Source organism: Rhinolophus ferrumequinum, chromosome 18 (assembly GCF_004115265.2).
Source record: "Rhinolophus ferrumequinum isolate MPI-CBG mRhiFer1 chromosome 18, mRhiFer1_v1.p, whole genome shotgun sequence".
In the NCBI taxonomy this organism is placed as follows: Eukaryota; Metazoa; Chordata; class Mammalia; order Chiroptera; family Rhinolophidae; genus Rhinolophus; species Rhinolophus ferrumequinum.
This window is the reverse complement of record NC_046301.1, coordinates 43,557,333-43,573,950: the sequence shown is the minus strand read 5'-3', so window position 1 is coordinate 43,573,950 and position 16,618 is coordinate 43,557,333. Positions and strand designations below refer to the sequence as shown.

General features: G+C 43.8%; 1 protein-coding gene across 1 annotated transcript in view; it reads right to left on the bottom strand.

Moving 5' to 3' along the window:
- Positions 1-6,579: 6,579 nt before the first annotated feature.
- Positions 6,580-16,618, bottom strand: part of TNFRSF10B (TNF receptor superfamily member 10b) — a 36,951-nt gene continuing 26,912 nt past the window's right edge. Inside the window, exons 3-9 of the mRNA XM_033134745.1 lie at positions 14,470-14,583; positions 13,615-13,726; positions 12,325-12,590; positions 11,726-11,757; positions 11,081-11,263; positions 8,510-8,585; positions 6,580-7,073 (exon numbers count right to left, since the gene is read on the bottom strand). Of these exons, the coding sequence (XP_032990636.1) occupies positions 6,760-7,073; positions 8,510-8,585; positions 11,081-11,263; positions 11,726-11,757; positions 12,325-12,590; positions 13,615-13,726; positions 14,470-14,583 (1,097 nt within the window). The 3' untranslated portion in view covers positions 6,580-6,759. The remainder of the gene's footprint in view (positions 7,074-8,509; positions 8,586-11,080; positions 11,264-11,725; positions 11,758-12,324; positions 12,591-13,614; positions 13,727-14,469; positions 14,584-16,618) is intronic.

Here is a 16,618-nt window from a genome sequence, read left to right as displayed (position 1 = left end):
CTCAACCAAGCGGATATAGGGGAACACACCTCAACACAAAAAAGGCCACATATGACAAGCCCACAGCTAACATCATACCCAATATGAAAAGGTGAGAGCTTTTCCTTTAAGATCAAGAACAAGACAAGGATACCAACTCTCATCATTTTTATTCAATATAATATTGGAAATCCTACCCAGAGTAATTAGGGGGGTGAAAAAGAAATAAAAGACATCCAAATTGGAAAGGAAGAAGTAAAACAATCACAATTTGCAGGAGACATATTATATACAGAAAACACTAAAGACTCCATCAAAAAACTAATAGAACTAATAAATGAATTCAGTAAAGCTGCAGGATACAAAATTAGTATACAAAAATACATTAATAATGAATTATCATAAAGACAACAAGAAAATATCCCACTTTCAATGCCATCAGAAAGAATAAAATAGCTAGGCACAAATTAACCAAGCAGGTGAAAGACCTGTATATTGAAAACGACAAGATATTAATGGAAGAAATTGAAGAAGACACATATAAATGAAAAGATACTCATGTCCATGGGTTGGAAGAATATTGTTAAAATGCCCATACTACACCAAACAATATATCGACTCAATGCAATCACTATTGAAATTCCAATGGTATTTTCCACAGAAATAGAACAAATAATCCTAAAATCTATATGAAACAATAAAAGACCCTATCATGCAGGATGTCATACGGGGTGTCTGGTCCCGCTCCCCGCACAAGAATGCAGGACATGGTGAGGCCAAAAAGGAACACCCACGGAGCCATAGATAGGGGAGTCTTACCTCTATATTCTCGTCTGGCGGCTGGGTTGGAGACACAGAAGCAGGAGCCAAACGATCCGAAACCTGCCGTCCACTTCTCTCTGCCAACCAACTTCACTTGCTAGCTGCAATCCACCGTGCTAACTGCAATCCGTGCTTGCCAGCACCATCTTCTTGCTAGCCCCCATTTGCTTCTAGCGTAGCCACGGCAGTTATGTTAGTGGCCAATGGCTCACTGGTTACAGCTGACGGCCAACTAGCCACAGCTGATGGCCATCCAATCACAGTTGATGGCCCTTTACTACCTGAGTGAGCACCTTTCCACGTGAGGGCGAGAGCCTGGAAACTGCACTCTTGGCTCTGTCCCCATAGACCCCAAATAGCGAAAGCATTCTTAAGAAAGAACAAAGCTGGAGGCAGCATGCTCCCTGATTTATAAATATATTACAAAGCTATAGTAATTCAAACAGCAATGTATTGGCATAAAGCAGATACATAGATCAATGGAGCAGAGTAGAAAGCCCAGAAATAACCCACACATATATGGTCAATTAATTTATGACAAAGGAGCCAAGAATATACAACGGAGAAAAGGCAGTCTCTTCAATAAATGGAAAACTGGACAACCACATGCAAAAAAATGAAATTGTACCACCATCTTACACCATACACAAACATGAACTCAAAATGGATTAAAAACTTGAATGTAAGAACCTAAAATCATGAAACTCCTAGAAGAAAACACAAAAAGTAAGCTCCTTGCATAGGTCTTGGGAGAAAAAAAAAAAAGCCATCAACAAAATGTAAAGGAAACTTACTAAATGGAAGAAAATAATTGCAAATTATATATCTGAAAGGCGCTAATATCCAAAATAAACAAGAACTCATACAACTCAATAGCAAAAACAAAAACAAAAATGTTCTAATTAAGAAATGGGCAGAAATATGTCTTTTTCCAAAAAAAGACATACAGATGGCCAACAGGTACATGCTCAAAATTACTAATCAGGTAAATACACATCAAAACCACAATGAGATATCACTTCACATCTGTGAGAATGGCTATTATTAAAAAAACAAACAAACCTTACACCTGAGTTCCAAGATGGCGGAGTAGACAAATTGCTTGCCTCATCCGGTGGAGACGTCAAAATTTCAACTAAATTATAGAAAAATTAATCTGGAGAACCATCTAAAGTCTCGCTGAACAGAAGTTTTATAATTAAGTTTTATAATTAAGATATAAAGAAGTCTTGAAACCTTATCAAGACTGGTAGGAGAGGCAGACACATGAAATGAGCTGTTCCCATACTCACATCTTGGCCACAAGTTCCCACGAAGTAACGAGGGACCCCAGCCCCCACACCAGGCTCCCCAGCCCCGAGCACCAATGCTGAGAAGAGGAACCCCCACAACTTCTGGCTATGAAAAGCAGTGGGGATTTTGACTGCCTGGGTGGGACAGAGGGCTGCCGGAAACCCAGGTGTCCTTTTAAATGGCCCGCGCAAGTACTCACCCTGGGCTCCAGTGGAGGGACGGTCACTCTGGAGGCATCAGAGACATATGGGGAGAGACTGAGTTGTGTAAATTTGAGGCAAGGACTAGAGGTACAGTCCCCATCTTCCCTGTGTGGGGCCCTTGTCCCACGCAGCCGGCAGGCAGGCGCCATCTTTCCTGTGTTGAGCCCGCCCTCAGAGGCCAAATCTGAATCTGATTGGCCTATTCCTCCCTGCTGATTCATTGAGACCCTGCCTCACCCAACTTGCGTACCACAAAAGGCTTTATAAGCAACTGAATCTTACAGGAGCTGGCAGGTGGCAGCAGGCCTCAGAGTGTCCTGGCTTTTTGTAGAGCTACCCTAGACCAGGTACTGGTGGCAGTCATCCTTGGTTTGCAGTGTGGCCTCTCCCATGCACCTCCAGGTACAGCACAGGCAGTGAACAACCATGGATCACTGTAGCTCTTACCAGGTACTCCCCGGCCGGTCACAGGCAGTGGCTGACCTGGACCAGCAACAGAGTCCCTCCCAGGAGGCCCCAGGACCAACATACTTAGAAGTTAGCTTCAGACCACAGCAGAGCACCACCCAATTAGCTCTACGAGAGGCACACACAAAGCGCGGTCTCAACAGGCACCAGAGCCCACTGGGGCAAATCCTGCTCCATGTGGTATGCTCCCCACACAGCAGCACCTAAGCTGTGGACATGGTCAAACCCCACAGTCATGGGGATGTAGGGTATAGCATAAGGATTATAGTCAACAATGTTGTAATAACCACTATGGTGTCAGTTGGGTACTAGATTTACTGGGGTGATAGATGGGAAGGGGTTTGGGGGCAGGGTTAAAAAGGTGAAGGGATTAAGAAGTACAAATTGGTAGTTACAAAATAGTCATGGGGATATTAAGTAAAGCACAGGGAACGTAGTCAATAATATGGTAATAACTATGTATAGTGACAGGTGGGTACAAGACTAAAGAGGGAGATCACTTCTTAAATTATCCAAATGTCCAACCACTATGCTGTACACCTAAAATTAATATAAAATAATATTGAATGTGAACTGTAATTTAAAATTTAAAAAAGGTGGGGCAGAAGGTGAAGGGCAATAAGAGGTCCAAATTTCCAGGTATAAAACAAGTCATGGGGATGTAACATACAGCATGGGGAATATAGTCAATAATATTGTGACAGCGTGGGACGGTGTCAGACGGTTGCTGGACTTATCATGGTGATCACTTCTTTAGGTATATAAATGTTGAACACCTATGGTGTATTCCTAAAACTGATATAATTGTTGTTATGTTAGCTATATTTTTTAAATAAAAATCTCTGAAAAATAAAAACATGCACAAAAATTAAAACAGAAATAAAAGAGAATGATATTTTAAAATAAATAGACACATAGACAAATGGAGCAGAATAAAGATCCCATGAATAGACCTGTGCAAATAGAGACAACTTGACCATGGTCAAAGGAATAAAGGCACTTCCACACAAAAAAGATAGTCTTTTAGTCTTTAATCATCATCAACAAATGATGAAGGAACAAATGGATGACCATAAGGAAATAAATTAACACAGATACAAACTTTGTACTTTACACATACATTTACTCAAAATCACTCGTTGCCTTCAATATAAAATCAAAACTATAAAAGTTATACTGGGAAACTTAGGAGAAAATCTACACGAGTTAGAATTTGATGATCAGTTTTCCTATACAACAGAAAAAGCACGATCCATGAAAAGAAAAAATTGATAATGTGGACCTACCACACTTAAAATGTCCATTCTGTGAAAGACAATGTTCAAATAATGGAAAAGCATTTCCAGTCTATTTCCATCTCCTAGACTCCTGACTAGGGGAATATATTTTCAAAACACATATCCAAAGGAAGATTTGCATGCAAAATATTCAAAGAACTAGTAAAACTCTACAATAAGAAAACACACTCACCAAATGAACATAAATAAGGCAATATGAGTAGATATCTTACCGAATAATACATATAAGCAGGAAATAAGCACCAAACTCCTCAAATTTAAATAAATAGGGCAATATGAGTAGGTACCTCACTAAATAATATATACAAATGGGAAACACACATTTATAAATTGCTCAACATTGAGAAATTCTTGGAAAACAATACACATTGTGCATTAGGGAAATGCAAATTGAAACAATAATGAGTTACCCTACCCGTCTATTAAAATGGCTAAATACCATAAACTGAGAATACCAATTACTAGACAGGATGTGAAACAATAAAAAATCCCATTCATTGCTGATGGGAATAGAAATGGTAGAACCTCTCGTGAAGCTAAGCAGTGATACTATATGGTGCAACAATTATGCCCCTATGTATTTACTCAACGGATGTGAGAACATATATCCACATAAAAACCACGAAGAATATAAATATACATACATATAAAGCAGCTTTGGTAACAATTGTCAAAATCTGGAAGGAACCAAATGTCCTTTAATAGGTGAGTAACAACGAAGTGAGGCGCAGTAGGTGGAGACACTTGAGATCCACACGGGCTGCAGGCAACACACGAGTTCAGACAAGGGCTAGAGAACAGTAAATGAAAATACTGGTCGTCTAGGTGGACTGGAGGCAGAGAGAATGCAGACACACATGAGCTGGTATGGGCTGAAGCATAGCAGATAGACACGTTCAAGGGATGGAATGGGACACAGACACAGAGTGAGACATCTGAGGTCTAGTATCAGAAGCAGCTGCAAGAGATAGAAACACTCACGGAAAGAGATGTGTTGCAGGCACAGGGGAGAGTGACACTAGGTGTCTGGCATGGGTTTTAGGAACAGGAGATGGAGACCCATGTGTGTTGGCATGGGCTGCAGGGACAAAGAAAAACAAAACAAAACATCGTACTGCTGCATCCTAGGAAGATAGAGCTGCTTTGTGAACTCACTCCCCATCTTCCTCTCTGGGCTAGGTTGACAAATTGGAACTTGCTGCGTCTATGTGACAGCAGTTCTCATAAATTCTCCCTTCCTCTCTCCTTCTTGGCTGTAGCACCAAGGACTAAATTACTGGCATCATGTATTGTGCAATACATGTTATATAATCTAATAAAGTCTTGAAATAAATAAGCAAATGGAAGGAAAAAAAAGAAGTGAGAGGGCCTATTCAGTGCTAAGTTCGCAAACATTTGACATCATCCATGAGCACTCTTCCTCCCTGAGACCAGGGCAGACAGTGGGAGCACATCCCCATTCTGTCTCCCCTGAGCCCAGATGAGGCTGAAGGTTCATTAACATGTCCCGAATGGCACAGGACATAGAATGTACTTGGCACCTTAGATCTAACGCATCCCCCACCCTCCCCGCCCACGTCCGTGGCCCACCCGCAACTTCCCAGGTCAGGGACACGCAGCCACGGGGCTGCACGTGGATACTACGTCTCTGGTCACTTGTAAATGTTTATCTATAAATATTATAAATACTCATGCATGTATAAAATTACCAAGTGGGAAAGAGTGGTCCCTGTGGAATTTGCCAGTCATCCTGGACAAGTCATCCTGGACAAGCTCAAACTACGTATGAGGGAGAACTGGGGATCACCAGTGCCTACCCAGAGGTGGAGCTTTTCCCTCCTTTCCTATACTTTTTTTTTGGCATATTCTCACCTTGATAATCCATCTAAAAATCTAACAAGTACATTTCCACAAGATTTCCATGGCTTATATAAACACAAAAATTGAAAAATGTATATCACATAGTTAGACAAAAGTAAATGGATACCTGCCAACATGGTGTATAACATGTAATATATTACAATATAAAAAATACAAGTAAAAAAAAGTCCACGTCTATTAGGTGAAAAAACGCCATGAATTGAAAAGAATGACATTCTAAAACAATTCTCAGTACACATATGAACATATAAAACGACAATCCTCATAGAATCTTATTATACACACTTCCAGAGTTTGGTTTTCTTGTTTTTCCCCTTCTTCCGCCTCCCCCTCCCCCGACAACTCCAGTTCAAGTTGTTTCTCAGTCTAGTTGTGTAGGACACAGCTCCCTGGCCCATGCAGGTGTTATGAGGCTTGCGCTCCCCTGGCTGAGGCAGTCGCTGGTGGTAGGTCGGCCGCTCACAGCAGCTCACACCAGCCTGAACAATTTTAGCCGTGGAGGGCGCAGCTTACTGGTCCATGTGGGAATCGAACAGGCGCCCTCAGCGTTAAAAGGACGGACCTCCAACCAACTGAGCCACCATGCTGGCCCCAGAGTTTGTTTAATTTTTATAAAATATTTGTTGTTATACTTTCAGTGCATTGAAAAAAATTTAGAACATTCCAAAAGCTATGTAGGCTTTTGGATGGTAGAGTTTCTTCAAGTATTGCTCAAGTATCAGCTGCGTCTTCCAGCCTGGTGTCCAATCATGCTGCTTCTTCCAGAAGAAAAGATAAGTACGAAAGCTCTGGTTTCCTAAAAAGATTCTTTTCACTCAGGACGGAGCAGAGCCTGCCCCCCCTTCTTCATAGACATACTTCCCAGAGCCCACCAGGTGGTCCTGAATCAACTCCTTTGCATGTCTTTCCCCAAGTGTTTCCAAGGCATCCAGCAGGGTGTTGACTGAGGCAGCCCGCCCCTTGTGGCTGAGCCAGGTCACTAGCATTTCATACAAGGCTTCCCTGGGGTTCCAGACCTGAGCTCTGGCGACGTAGATATCATTGTCGTTGAGGCCCAACAGCCTCATGAGCGGGTTCCAGGACGTGAAGGGCACGATGTTTGTGAAGTAATCAAAGAACAGCCTCAGGCCTAGGTGGGGGGAAACCACAGAGACAGACGAGGTTGGATACCCTTTGGAAAGGGCACAGGATCCTCAATCAGGCCTAGACCCGAGCGCCCCCTGTTGGTAACCTGTGTCTCTGCGCCCCTTACCTGCTTCCAGTCAACAGCACCAGGTTTCACCTGTCCCTGTGGCACTACAGAGAGTCAAGGTTAACAGAGAATCCTGCCCTAATGGATAGCCCACCTGGGAGGGGAGACAGACGCCATGGCGAGAGTGAGCAGTGTGAGGTAGGAGACAGAGGCTGGGACAGACTGTGGTACAACGGGCCCTCAGAGGAGGGAAACTGAGCTTGTCCTGAGAGTAAGGTCCCAGGGCTGCCATACCTGTACCTGTGCACAGAGCAAGGGCCTGGACTTGGCAAGATCTCTAGCTTCACACCCAGTACAGCCTCACCCACAAACTGTGGCAGGGCTGGATGGGGACACACGCTGAGCAAGAATGTAAGCAAAAATGGGGCAAACGCCACTCACCTTACTGTTGATTACACAAGATGAGTGGAGTTTGCCCCATTTTATCTCACTGGGGATTACATGAGATGTGTGTGGAATGCACTGCACACCAGAGAAATATAAGGCGAGTCAGGAATACTTACTTGTATTTTTCTAATAGCTGCATTGAAGAAAATGAAAAAAAATAGTTGATACTAATGTTAACAATAAATACCAGGGGTGCCAAAAACATGTCTACAAGTGGAGATTTTGGTCAGCGTTGCTCAAGCAGTATTTCGCTGTAATCAGAAGTATCTGGACACTGATGGTAACCACTTTGAGCACCTCTTGTAATTGCAGAAGTCAAACGTGACTCGTATTCATCTTTTGTTATTGAGTATTACATATGAGTATTACAATTTTAATAGTTTTCCTTTCTTAAAATGTGTATACAGTTTTTTGGCACCCTCTGTATATGGTACTAACTCAATACATACAAATTATTATCATTTTTACATGCAATCAATAAATAAAAAATTATGAATGGGATTTTTTATATTTCTCTTTTGTATTAAAATTTGAAATCTGGTTTGTAGTTTAAAATAACAGCTCTTCAAATTTGAAGAGGTCATGTGCTCGGCAGCCTCCTGGGGCCAGTGAGTGCCCTGCTGGCCAGCACAGCCCCTCAGATGCCCTCATTGTTGGTGAACCTGGCTTTGAACAAAGGAGGAGGGAAATTCGTGGAGGAAAGGCAGGTGTGAGGAGACGTTGGTGGGGGAAAAGGAGTGCAGTGGGGAGAAGAAGAGGTGGGAGAAAAGATTTAGGTCCTAATTTTCCCAGTGAAAATTAGCATAGGCCCCCCTCTTTCCAGCATCCCCAGCTCTGTACTGCTCTAACAGCTTACGGGGACGGCGGTTAGGATATAGCCCTCTTCCCTCCACTCCTGCTCCATTAACCCCCAAGAAAACACTCACTTTCAATGGGGTCTGTGCCATTTGCTGGAATCAGCAGCCTCCTTCTCACCTGAGACCCTTCAGCTCCTCCTAGTCCCTGTAAAAAACAGCGGAGAGTTCCGTTGGTCCCAGTCAGGAGTCCTGGTTTCCAGAAGTGAGCCTGACAACCAGCCAGCTGTGTGATCTGGGGCACCCACCTCCCTTCCCAGGTCTCTATAGAGATAGAGAGGAACCTCCTACCCTGCCCCCCTCACTGGCTGTGTGCTTGTGTGCCCATGGAGGCCCACGTTCTTTGTGGTAATGCTCACTCCTTAAGTGTCTGTTCCAGCTCTGACAACTGTATACACCTGAGTAACCATCACCCAGTTGAGACATGAAACATCCCCACCACCCCACACAGTTCCCTTCTGCCCCTTCTGGTCCACTCCCATCACCCCATCAGGAGACAGTCACTCCCGCACAGGAATTTATGTGATTTAAATGAAGAAAAAAAAAATTATATATATATATGGGGAACTTCAGAAAATCTAAGGAAGAGTTTTCTCCATGAATGTGAAGGTGCTTTGATCAGTAAGAATGTACAATATCAATAATCAAAATAAGGGAATGAAAGCATCAGATCATCTCTGTAGAGACTTGAAAAGGCATTTGGAACTTAAACATGAATTCTGACTTTTAAAAAACACAACAAAAACTAGGGGCTGCATCCATAATGAAAACAAGAATCAACATCATTCAATTTTGAAATATTGAAGGCCTCCCCAAGGAAATCAAATCAAGACCAAAACATGTGCCTTCTCTAAGCACCTTTGAACAATGCTCTATAAGGTTTGCACTACACAGCAAGACGTGAAACAAAAAGCAGGCAGGACTAGTGGAACGGGGCAGAAACGATAATCATTATTTTAGATATGATTGTATATTTTTAAAACCCTAAGGTATAAGCTACAGTACTTAAAAATGAATGCATGTCTTGATGAATGTTAATAAACATAGCAGAAATAATAAATTAGAAAATAGATTTGCAAAAGGATCCAACCAGTAAGGGTAATAAAACACACCAAATACAAAGAAACAGCTTTGACAAGAAATAGGAATCATTTATCTGAAGAAAAACACAAATCTTAATTGAGTCATAATAAAACCTCTCACCTGAAATGCTGTCTTCGTTGATAAGAAAAATATTGAATACTGAAAGATCTCAATTCTTCCTGGATTTTAATTTAAGGTAATATAAAAAACAAAATTCCGATGATTTTGGGGGGTGGAGGAAATTATAAACTAATTCTAAATTTTGTCTGGGTAAAAATAACAAATTTTTAAAAAGTAAAAAAGAGGTCCTTTCTCAAATATTAAAACATATTAGAAAGTTTCACTTGGTAGAGTACTGCATATAGATGGCATATGCATAAAGATTTCAGAAGAATCATGAAAAAATTATTTCTCGTAAATAATTTTTCTCTGAAATTCAAAGAGTGAGAGTGCTGCAGAAATAATGCAGAAAGCTTTCGCCACTCACAGAGAACTTTTCTGTAATATTTACTTTTTCTCACTCTGGATAGGTACTAACTGCTCTTAAAAAAATATGAAAAGTGATTAATCAGGAGAGAAGGATTATTGGACTTTTTGGTTTGTTTCCTTTTACATTTTCTCTTTATTTAAAAAGAATGTACTATAGATGCAGGGAGAAAACAGAAAAGGTCACGCGGGGTGGAAAGAGATCAATGTCTATGTAAATATTTCACATGTGATAAAGGAGGGGCTAAAACAGAAGGAGATGGGAGAGTCAGTTGCTAAATGGGATTGGAGGAATGAGACAGTGACTCAGAACAATTCAGAGATCCCTTATGTCATATCATGTCATAAAATCAATTCTGTTTAGATAATATTGCTATATGCTAAAACTCATCATTAAATTAAAAGAACTCTTAAGACATTAGAGAATTTCACCTTATGTTAAAGGGACTGACTTTCTAAGCTTATGAGGAACAAAAAATTAAATATTTCTACAGATTTACCACTCAATGTCACATTAAAACTGATGTATTAATATGAACCAAAACTGTGTGTGTATGTGCATGCAATACAGTTCAAAAGCACGTCTACTACGCATTTACTTAGAAGTTCTACTTCTAAAAGCCACCATATAAATATGATCAGATATCTAGACTAAGATTTATTTTCATATAGGTTCAATGTAATAATAATTTTGTAATAAATTTGATATACCTATTGTTATGAGGCATGAGTTACTACTTTATTTTACTACCACACAATGAACTATTATGCAGCCCTCATTCAATCCTACAACAAAGATGGGAGCACCCATTCTGTGCCTGCCTGTTCCAGGCTCTGGGGATACAGTGAGAACAGGGCAGACAGGAAGACCCACACATTCCGTCGAGCTGACAGTCCACATATCGGGTGGCGGGCTCCCTCTGCATGCAGCCCCTTTCCCTGCAGTTCCTCGTCTCCCTCCATCACCACGTCCCCAGGGGACAGGGGACCAGACCAGCATCGGCCTTCCCCTGTTTCTACCACAGTCCTGGACAAGCAGAAGGCCAGGGCCCCTCATGGCTGTCACCCACTCACCAGCAGACGCTCGGCTTCCACCGGGGACTGTATGAGGACACGTTCCAGCTCTGCAGGCTCCTGGTGTCCCAGTTCCTGCTCACAGGCCTGCGTGGACAGTGAGCTTCTGTTGCTGATGATCTCGTTGCGGGAATTGTCCAGAACCCCAGGCCCCTTTGGGGGACACCAGAGCCGGAAAATGACCTTGGAAAGGCAAAGAGCTGACTCAGGAATCTACACCCAGGCTCCATGCAGGGTCTCAGGGGACACCGTGGGTTCTGCTGCCCCACGCCCTCCCAAAGCTGTCCCCTCAGGCTGGCACGGGCTCAGCACATCCAGAACTCTGCTGCTGGCACCAGAACCCTGGTGCTGTGCTAAGGGAGTTCAGCACCCCTGTGTGACACCCTCACACCCCTGGGTGCAGGGCTATGGGTGAGGGTGTCACAAGCAGCAGGAAGGACAGGGCTTGGCTTGCCCCCAGACGCGTGGGCTGCTCCCAAAGGACCAGTTGCCCTCTTACAGTCAGCCCAGGCCCCCCAGGACCCGTGAGACAGCCAGGGGCAGCAGTACAGGACTAACTGGGACCATGCCCACCCAGGGCCTTGCTGTGGGTAGGAAGCAGTCCCTGAGGGCTGATGCCACCAGGTCCTGGAGAAAGCAACTCACTGTGTTCATGCACTCGGGGTCCACTCCACAAGCTGGAAGAGAAGGGGTGTCTGTCTTAGCTGTCTTAGCAGGGAGGGCCCTCTCAGGAGCACCTCCCTCCATAAGGACAGTGCTGGGGACAGGGCGTGGGCTGGGGGCTCAGACACTGAACAAACAGTCCCTGGAGCCTGGTGACAGGGAAGGGACAGTTCAAATCTGGAACACTCTCAGGAGGGGGAGAGAAGGGGAAAGAAGTAAAATTAACATGTATTAAATCTCTGCTGGGTTCTGCTCTGACCAAAGCTGTATAAACGCACCTGACCCTCGTCTCCTGACTCTTGTCACCCAGTTGAAGCATTGACCACCTTTCTGCCCTGGCTGGGGGCCCTGAAGAACTGGCCTGCCCTCCTGGACTTGGCCAGAGAAATGAGGTGACGGTCAGCCCCAAGATGGAGGGAATGATACGATCCTGACCCTTGGGAGGTGAGGTGGGAGCTGGAGGGGTGATCATAGGCAAGGAGATCAGAGTCAGGTAGAAAGACCAAGACAATTTGGGAGACGGAGGGGAAAGTGTTTCTGTTTGAGAAACAGCAGGAAGCGAGGGAGGCAGCCAACCTCACCTTGACGGATGCATCTCCAGTGACAACATGCATATACACTCAGCAGTAGCACCACCAGGACACACATAGTCCCCAGTACAATTCCAAGCACCAGCTGTGAACTGCCTGAGGAGGCAGAGGGAGTGGTGCGCGGCCCCAGGCTGGTGGTCACTGGCTCTCCAGGAACCGGTGCCTCCCCAATGGCCTGGGTACCTGATCCTTGTTTGACACACTTGAGGTTGCTCCAGGGCGTACAGGGCTCAGCTTCAACCATGCCATCAGGGCACCTAGGTACAGACATAGGGAGGTTGTGAAGGGGTTCTGTGAGGTAAGAGAAAAAGAAAGAGAGAGCAACCTCCCACCTGGTATCCCCTGACCAGAGAGTGGAGGAAGAACAGTCTTCTGTCTGGACTATAAGTCCCCTCACCCCCTTGCTGGGTTGAAGAAGGAGCTGAGCATGGCACTTTAGTCCGTAGGGCTCCTGCTAAGTGTTCAGAGCTGCACCTTCTACAGGAGCTGGGCCTTCTCTGTGAGGCCTGCACTGAGCTGCCTGGGCTGCAGGGGGAGCCCCCAGGAGGACGTACCTCACTCTAGGCCAACAGTCAGAAGCCCTGTGGGCACAAGCTGAGCCTCACCCTCCAGTCCACCTTTAATACAAGGAATCTCTCGTCCTCCACCTGTTGACTGTCCCTACCAATCACAGCCAAGCTGGAGGTCCGGGGAGAGTGAATCACTACTGGCCCCTAAATCCCAATAACAGGGCAAACACAATCCTATGGAGGGAACAAGGGCCTGGGGGAAGGCAGGCTGAGTTGTACCAGCGTTTTTATGGGAACCTTGAAGGAGCTACAGGATCGGCCTCGTTATGAATTGGCTATGGGCACTTTTGGGTTCATGGCCCATGCCTGCACACAAAAAATATTAAAAAGTACATTTTATGATTGAATTGTTATAAAGATGAATATAAATATGGCTGCATTTTACTTGATTCGTTCCTTATTATGTCAAAAGAAATCAAACCTTTTCTTGGGCCACTGACAGGCTTCTGGGCCCTAATGAGTGGTCTACTGTGCCCAAGGGAAAGGTCAGCCTGGCCATAGGAAAAGTGTGCTGAGGAGGTGTGGGAAGGGGACCCTGCAGGGGACAGTGTGAGGACGTGGACAAAGATGGGCCACTGAAGGCTCAGAAGCTCCCACAGGCACAGGGAAGCCCTGATGGGGTGGCCGGGCTGCATGGAAGCAGGAGAGAGAAAGGGGTTCAGGAAACTCGGGTCTTCTGTGTTTGGGAGCCCCCTTGGCTCTAATGTCTTACCCAGTGCTGCACTTCTGGCAGAACTCAGGAGAATCTTCTCCGAGGAAAGTGCCAGGTTTGCACTGACACTGTGTATTTTTAATCCTGGTGCATGGAACTGTTTCTTCCTGACCTGAACACAAAGGATAAGGTTTTGGGGATATGTTTCCCTCATGTGTCCCTCAACCCTTTTTTACCACCCAAACCCCTGTCCCACTCAGCTTCATTCAGTTCACCGTAGACTTGAGGGTCAGTTTCTGCAGTAACATGGGGGAGGCATATAACGGACAATCACTGTTCACCTGTACCCCCTACTCAGGGGTGCATAAAAAAGACCACGATTCATTATTTACTACATCAGGATTGGGAGGAAATACCTATTAGCTCACAAGGTCATTAAGAAGGGTAGGGTATCATCGGAGAGACCCTGGGTGGACAGGAACCCGTGGCGACTTCCCAAAACCTAGCTCTGCTGGAGAGGCGGAGGGGCCTTGGGCCCGGAAGGCTGAGGGAGGTGGAGCACCGGCCAGGAATACGGAGCACTGGGCTAAGTTGCACCTGGCCCAGAAGCAGACCCATGTCCCAGCTCGAACCAGCACTGAATTTGCACTCGGCCACACCTTCTATGCTGCAACTAGAGTCCACCCATCAAGGGACAGACTATCACCCTCCTTCCAACTGATGGTCTAACAGATTTCCCTACTGTTAGGCAGGCATTATAAAAATAATTTGTTTTCATTTTACTAACCTAAGACATAATCATGAAACAGGGAATGACAGAGACCAAGAACTAGGATCTAGGTGTCCTGATTCCATGCTGGATACAATTTCCACCTCATCACTCCTACACGTGGCATGGGGTCCCCATTTTAGTACCTGATTTACAGATTGTACACGGTAAGCAGGACAAGAGCTTATTCCAGGCAATGGTGTAATCCACTCCATTTGTACAATTTATACATTTTTCACCATCTTCACTGACATGGGATCCTGGGAAGGGAGAGAAAATCTGGTGAGTGAATCCACACAGGATTACTAGAAGCTGGCATTGGTGGCCGGGGGACTTTCAGTCATCAGTGGACTCCACTCTACCTGGTGTTAGCCAGTACATTAATTCTGCACCAACTATACAACTATACACCCTTGACCAGCACTGCAAAAGAAATACATTAGAAGCCAACATAAAATTCAAATATTATAGGAGCCACATTGATAGAAGGAAATGGGTCAAATTAATTTTAATCAATATATTCAAAATAATAAACCACTTAAAGATGTCATAAATATAAAACATTCAGATATTTTACCTTATTTTTTTCAAAGTATGAGTTAGAGTCCAGGGAATATTTTTCCCTTACATCAGCCATATTTCAAGTGCTCAAAAGTCACCAGGGCCTATTGACTGCCATACTGTACAGCACCACCCCGCTTCCTGGAAAGTCACAGAAGAAAATCCTAATCTCTGTCCTCAGTGAGCTCCAGGTCAGTGGAAGACATAAACAGGATGAGAAGTAATAAGACAATCAGGGAGAAGCCTTCAGCTGAAGTTCATGTCATCTGCCATGGCAGGAAAATGATAGGAAAAATGAATCCTGTATATAGAGTCAAAAATTAACGCAAAGAAAGGGGCTTTGTGCCCTGGAATGGAGGCATTCTCCAGGCACTGAGCTGAGACTGTGCAGGAGCTCTCACTAGCCAGGAGCCCGTGTCTGAGGCTAGACAGTCACCTCTAGGACTATTCCGTCAGGTGACCTTACTCTCCCCTGCAAGATCAACCTCTCCCACTCTCTTTATTCATTTTTATTGTAGTAAAACATATATAACATAAAATTTTCCATTTTACCACGTTTAAATGTATAATTCAGTGGCATTAATTACATTCACACTGTTGTGCGACCATCACCACCATCTATTTGCAAAAATACTTTTCACCCCAAGCAGAAACTCTGTGTTCATTAAGCAGTAACTCCTCATTTCCTCTTCCTCCTCAGCCCCTGGTAACCACTCACCTATTTTCTGTATTTATGGATTAGCGTATTCTAGATACAACCCTTTTTATTTCTGTATAGTCAGTAATAATGTCCCCTTTCCTTTCTAATTTGAATATTCTCAGTCAATATAGTTAAAGTTTGTCAATTTTATTGGTCTTTTGAAAGAATCAGCTTTTAGTTTTGCTGATTTTCTCTATTGTCTTTCTATTTGCTATTATCATTTGTCTCTATCCTAATTTTTATTATTTTCATGCTTCTGCTAGCTTTGTTCTTAGTTTGCTCTTCTTTTTCTATTTCCTTCAAGTGTACTCTTAGGTTATTTATTTGAGACTTTTTCTCTTTTTAAAATTTAGGCCTTTACAATTATAAATTTCCCTGAGTACTGCTTTCACTGTTTCCCTTATCTATGTTATATTCTTGTTTTCTTTTTTCTAATTTCCCTTGTGATTTTTTTTTTTTGGCCTATTGTTTGCTTAAGAGTATTGTTTCATTTCCACACACTGTGAGTTTTCCAGTTCTTTCTGTTACTGATTTCAAACCTCATTCCATTTTTATCAATGAAGAAACTTTGTATGATTTTAATTTTAAAAAATTAAATTAGGTTGTTTTGTGGCCTAACATATGGTCTATCTTGGAGAATGTTCCATGTTCACCTAAGAAGAATGTGTATTGTGATGTTGTTAGTGAGAATGTCCTGTAGTTATCTTTTTTTTTTTTTTAAGATTTTATTGGGGAAGGGGAACAGGGCTTTATTGGGGGAACAGTGTGAACCTCCAGGACTTTTTTTCCAAGTCAAGTTGTTGTCCTTACTATCTTAGTTGTGGAGGGTGCCATTCAGCTCCAGGTCCAGTTGCTTTTGCTAGTTGCAGGGGGCACAGCCCACGATCCCTTGCGGGAGTCGAACCAGCAACCTTGTGGTTGAGAGGACGCGCTCCAACCAACTGAGCCATCTGGGAGCTCATCAGCAGTTCAGCTCAAAGTGCCATGTTCAATCTTAGTTGCAGGGGGCGCTGCCCACCATCCCTTGCAGGACT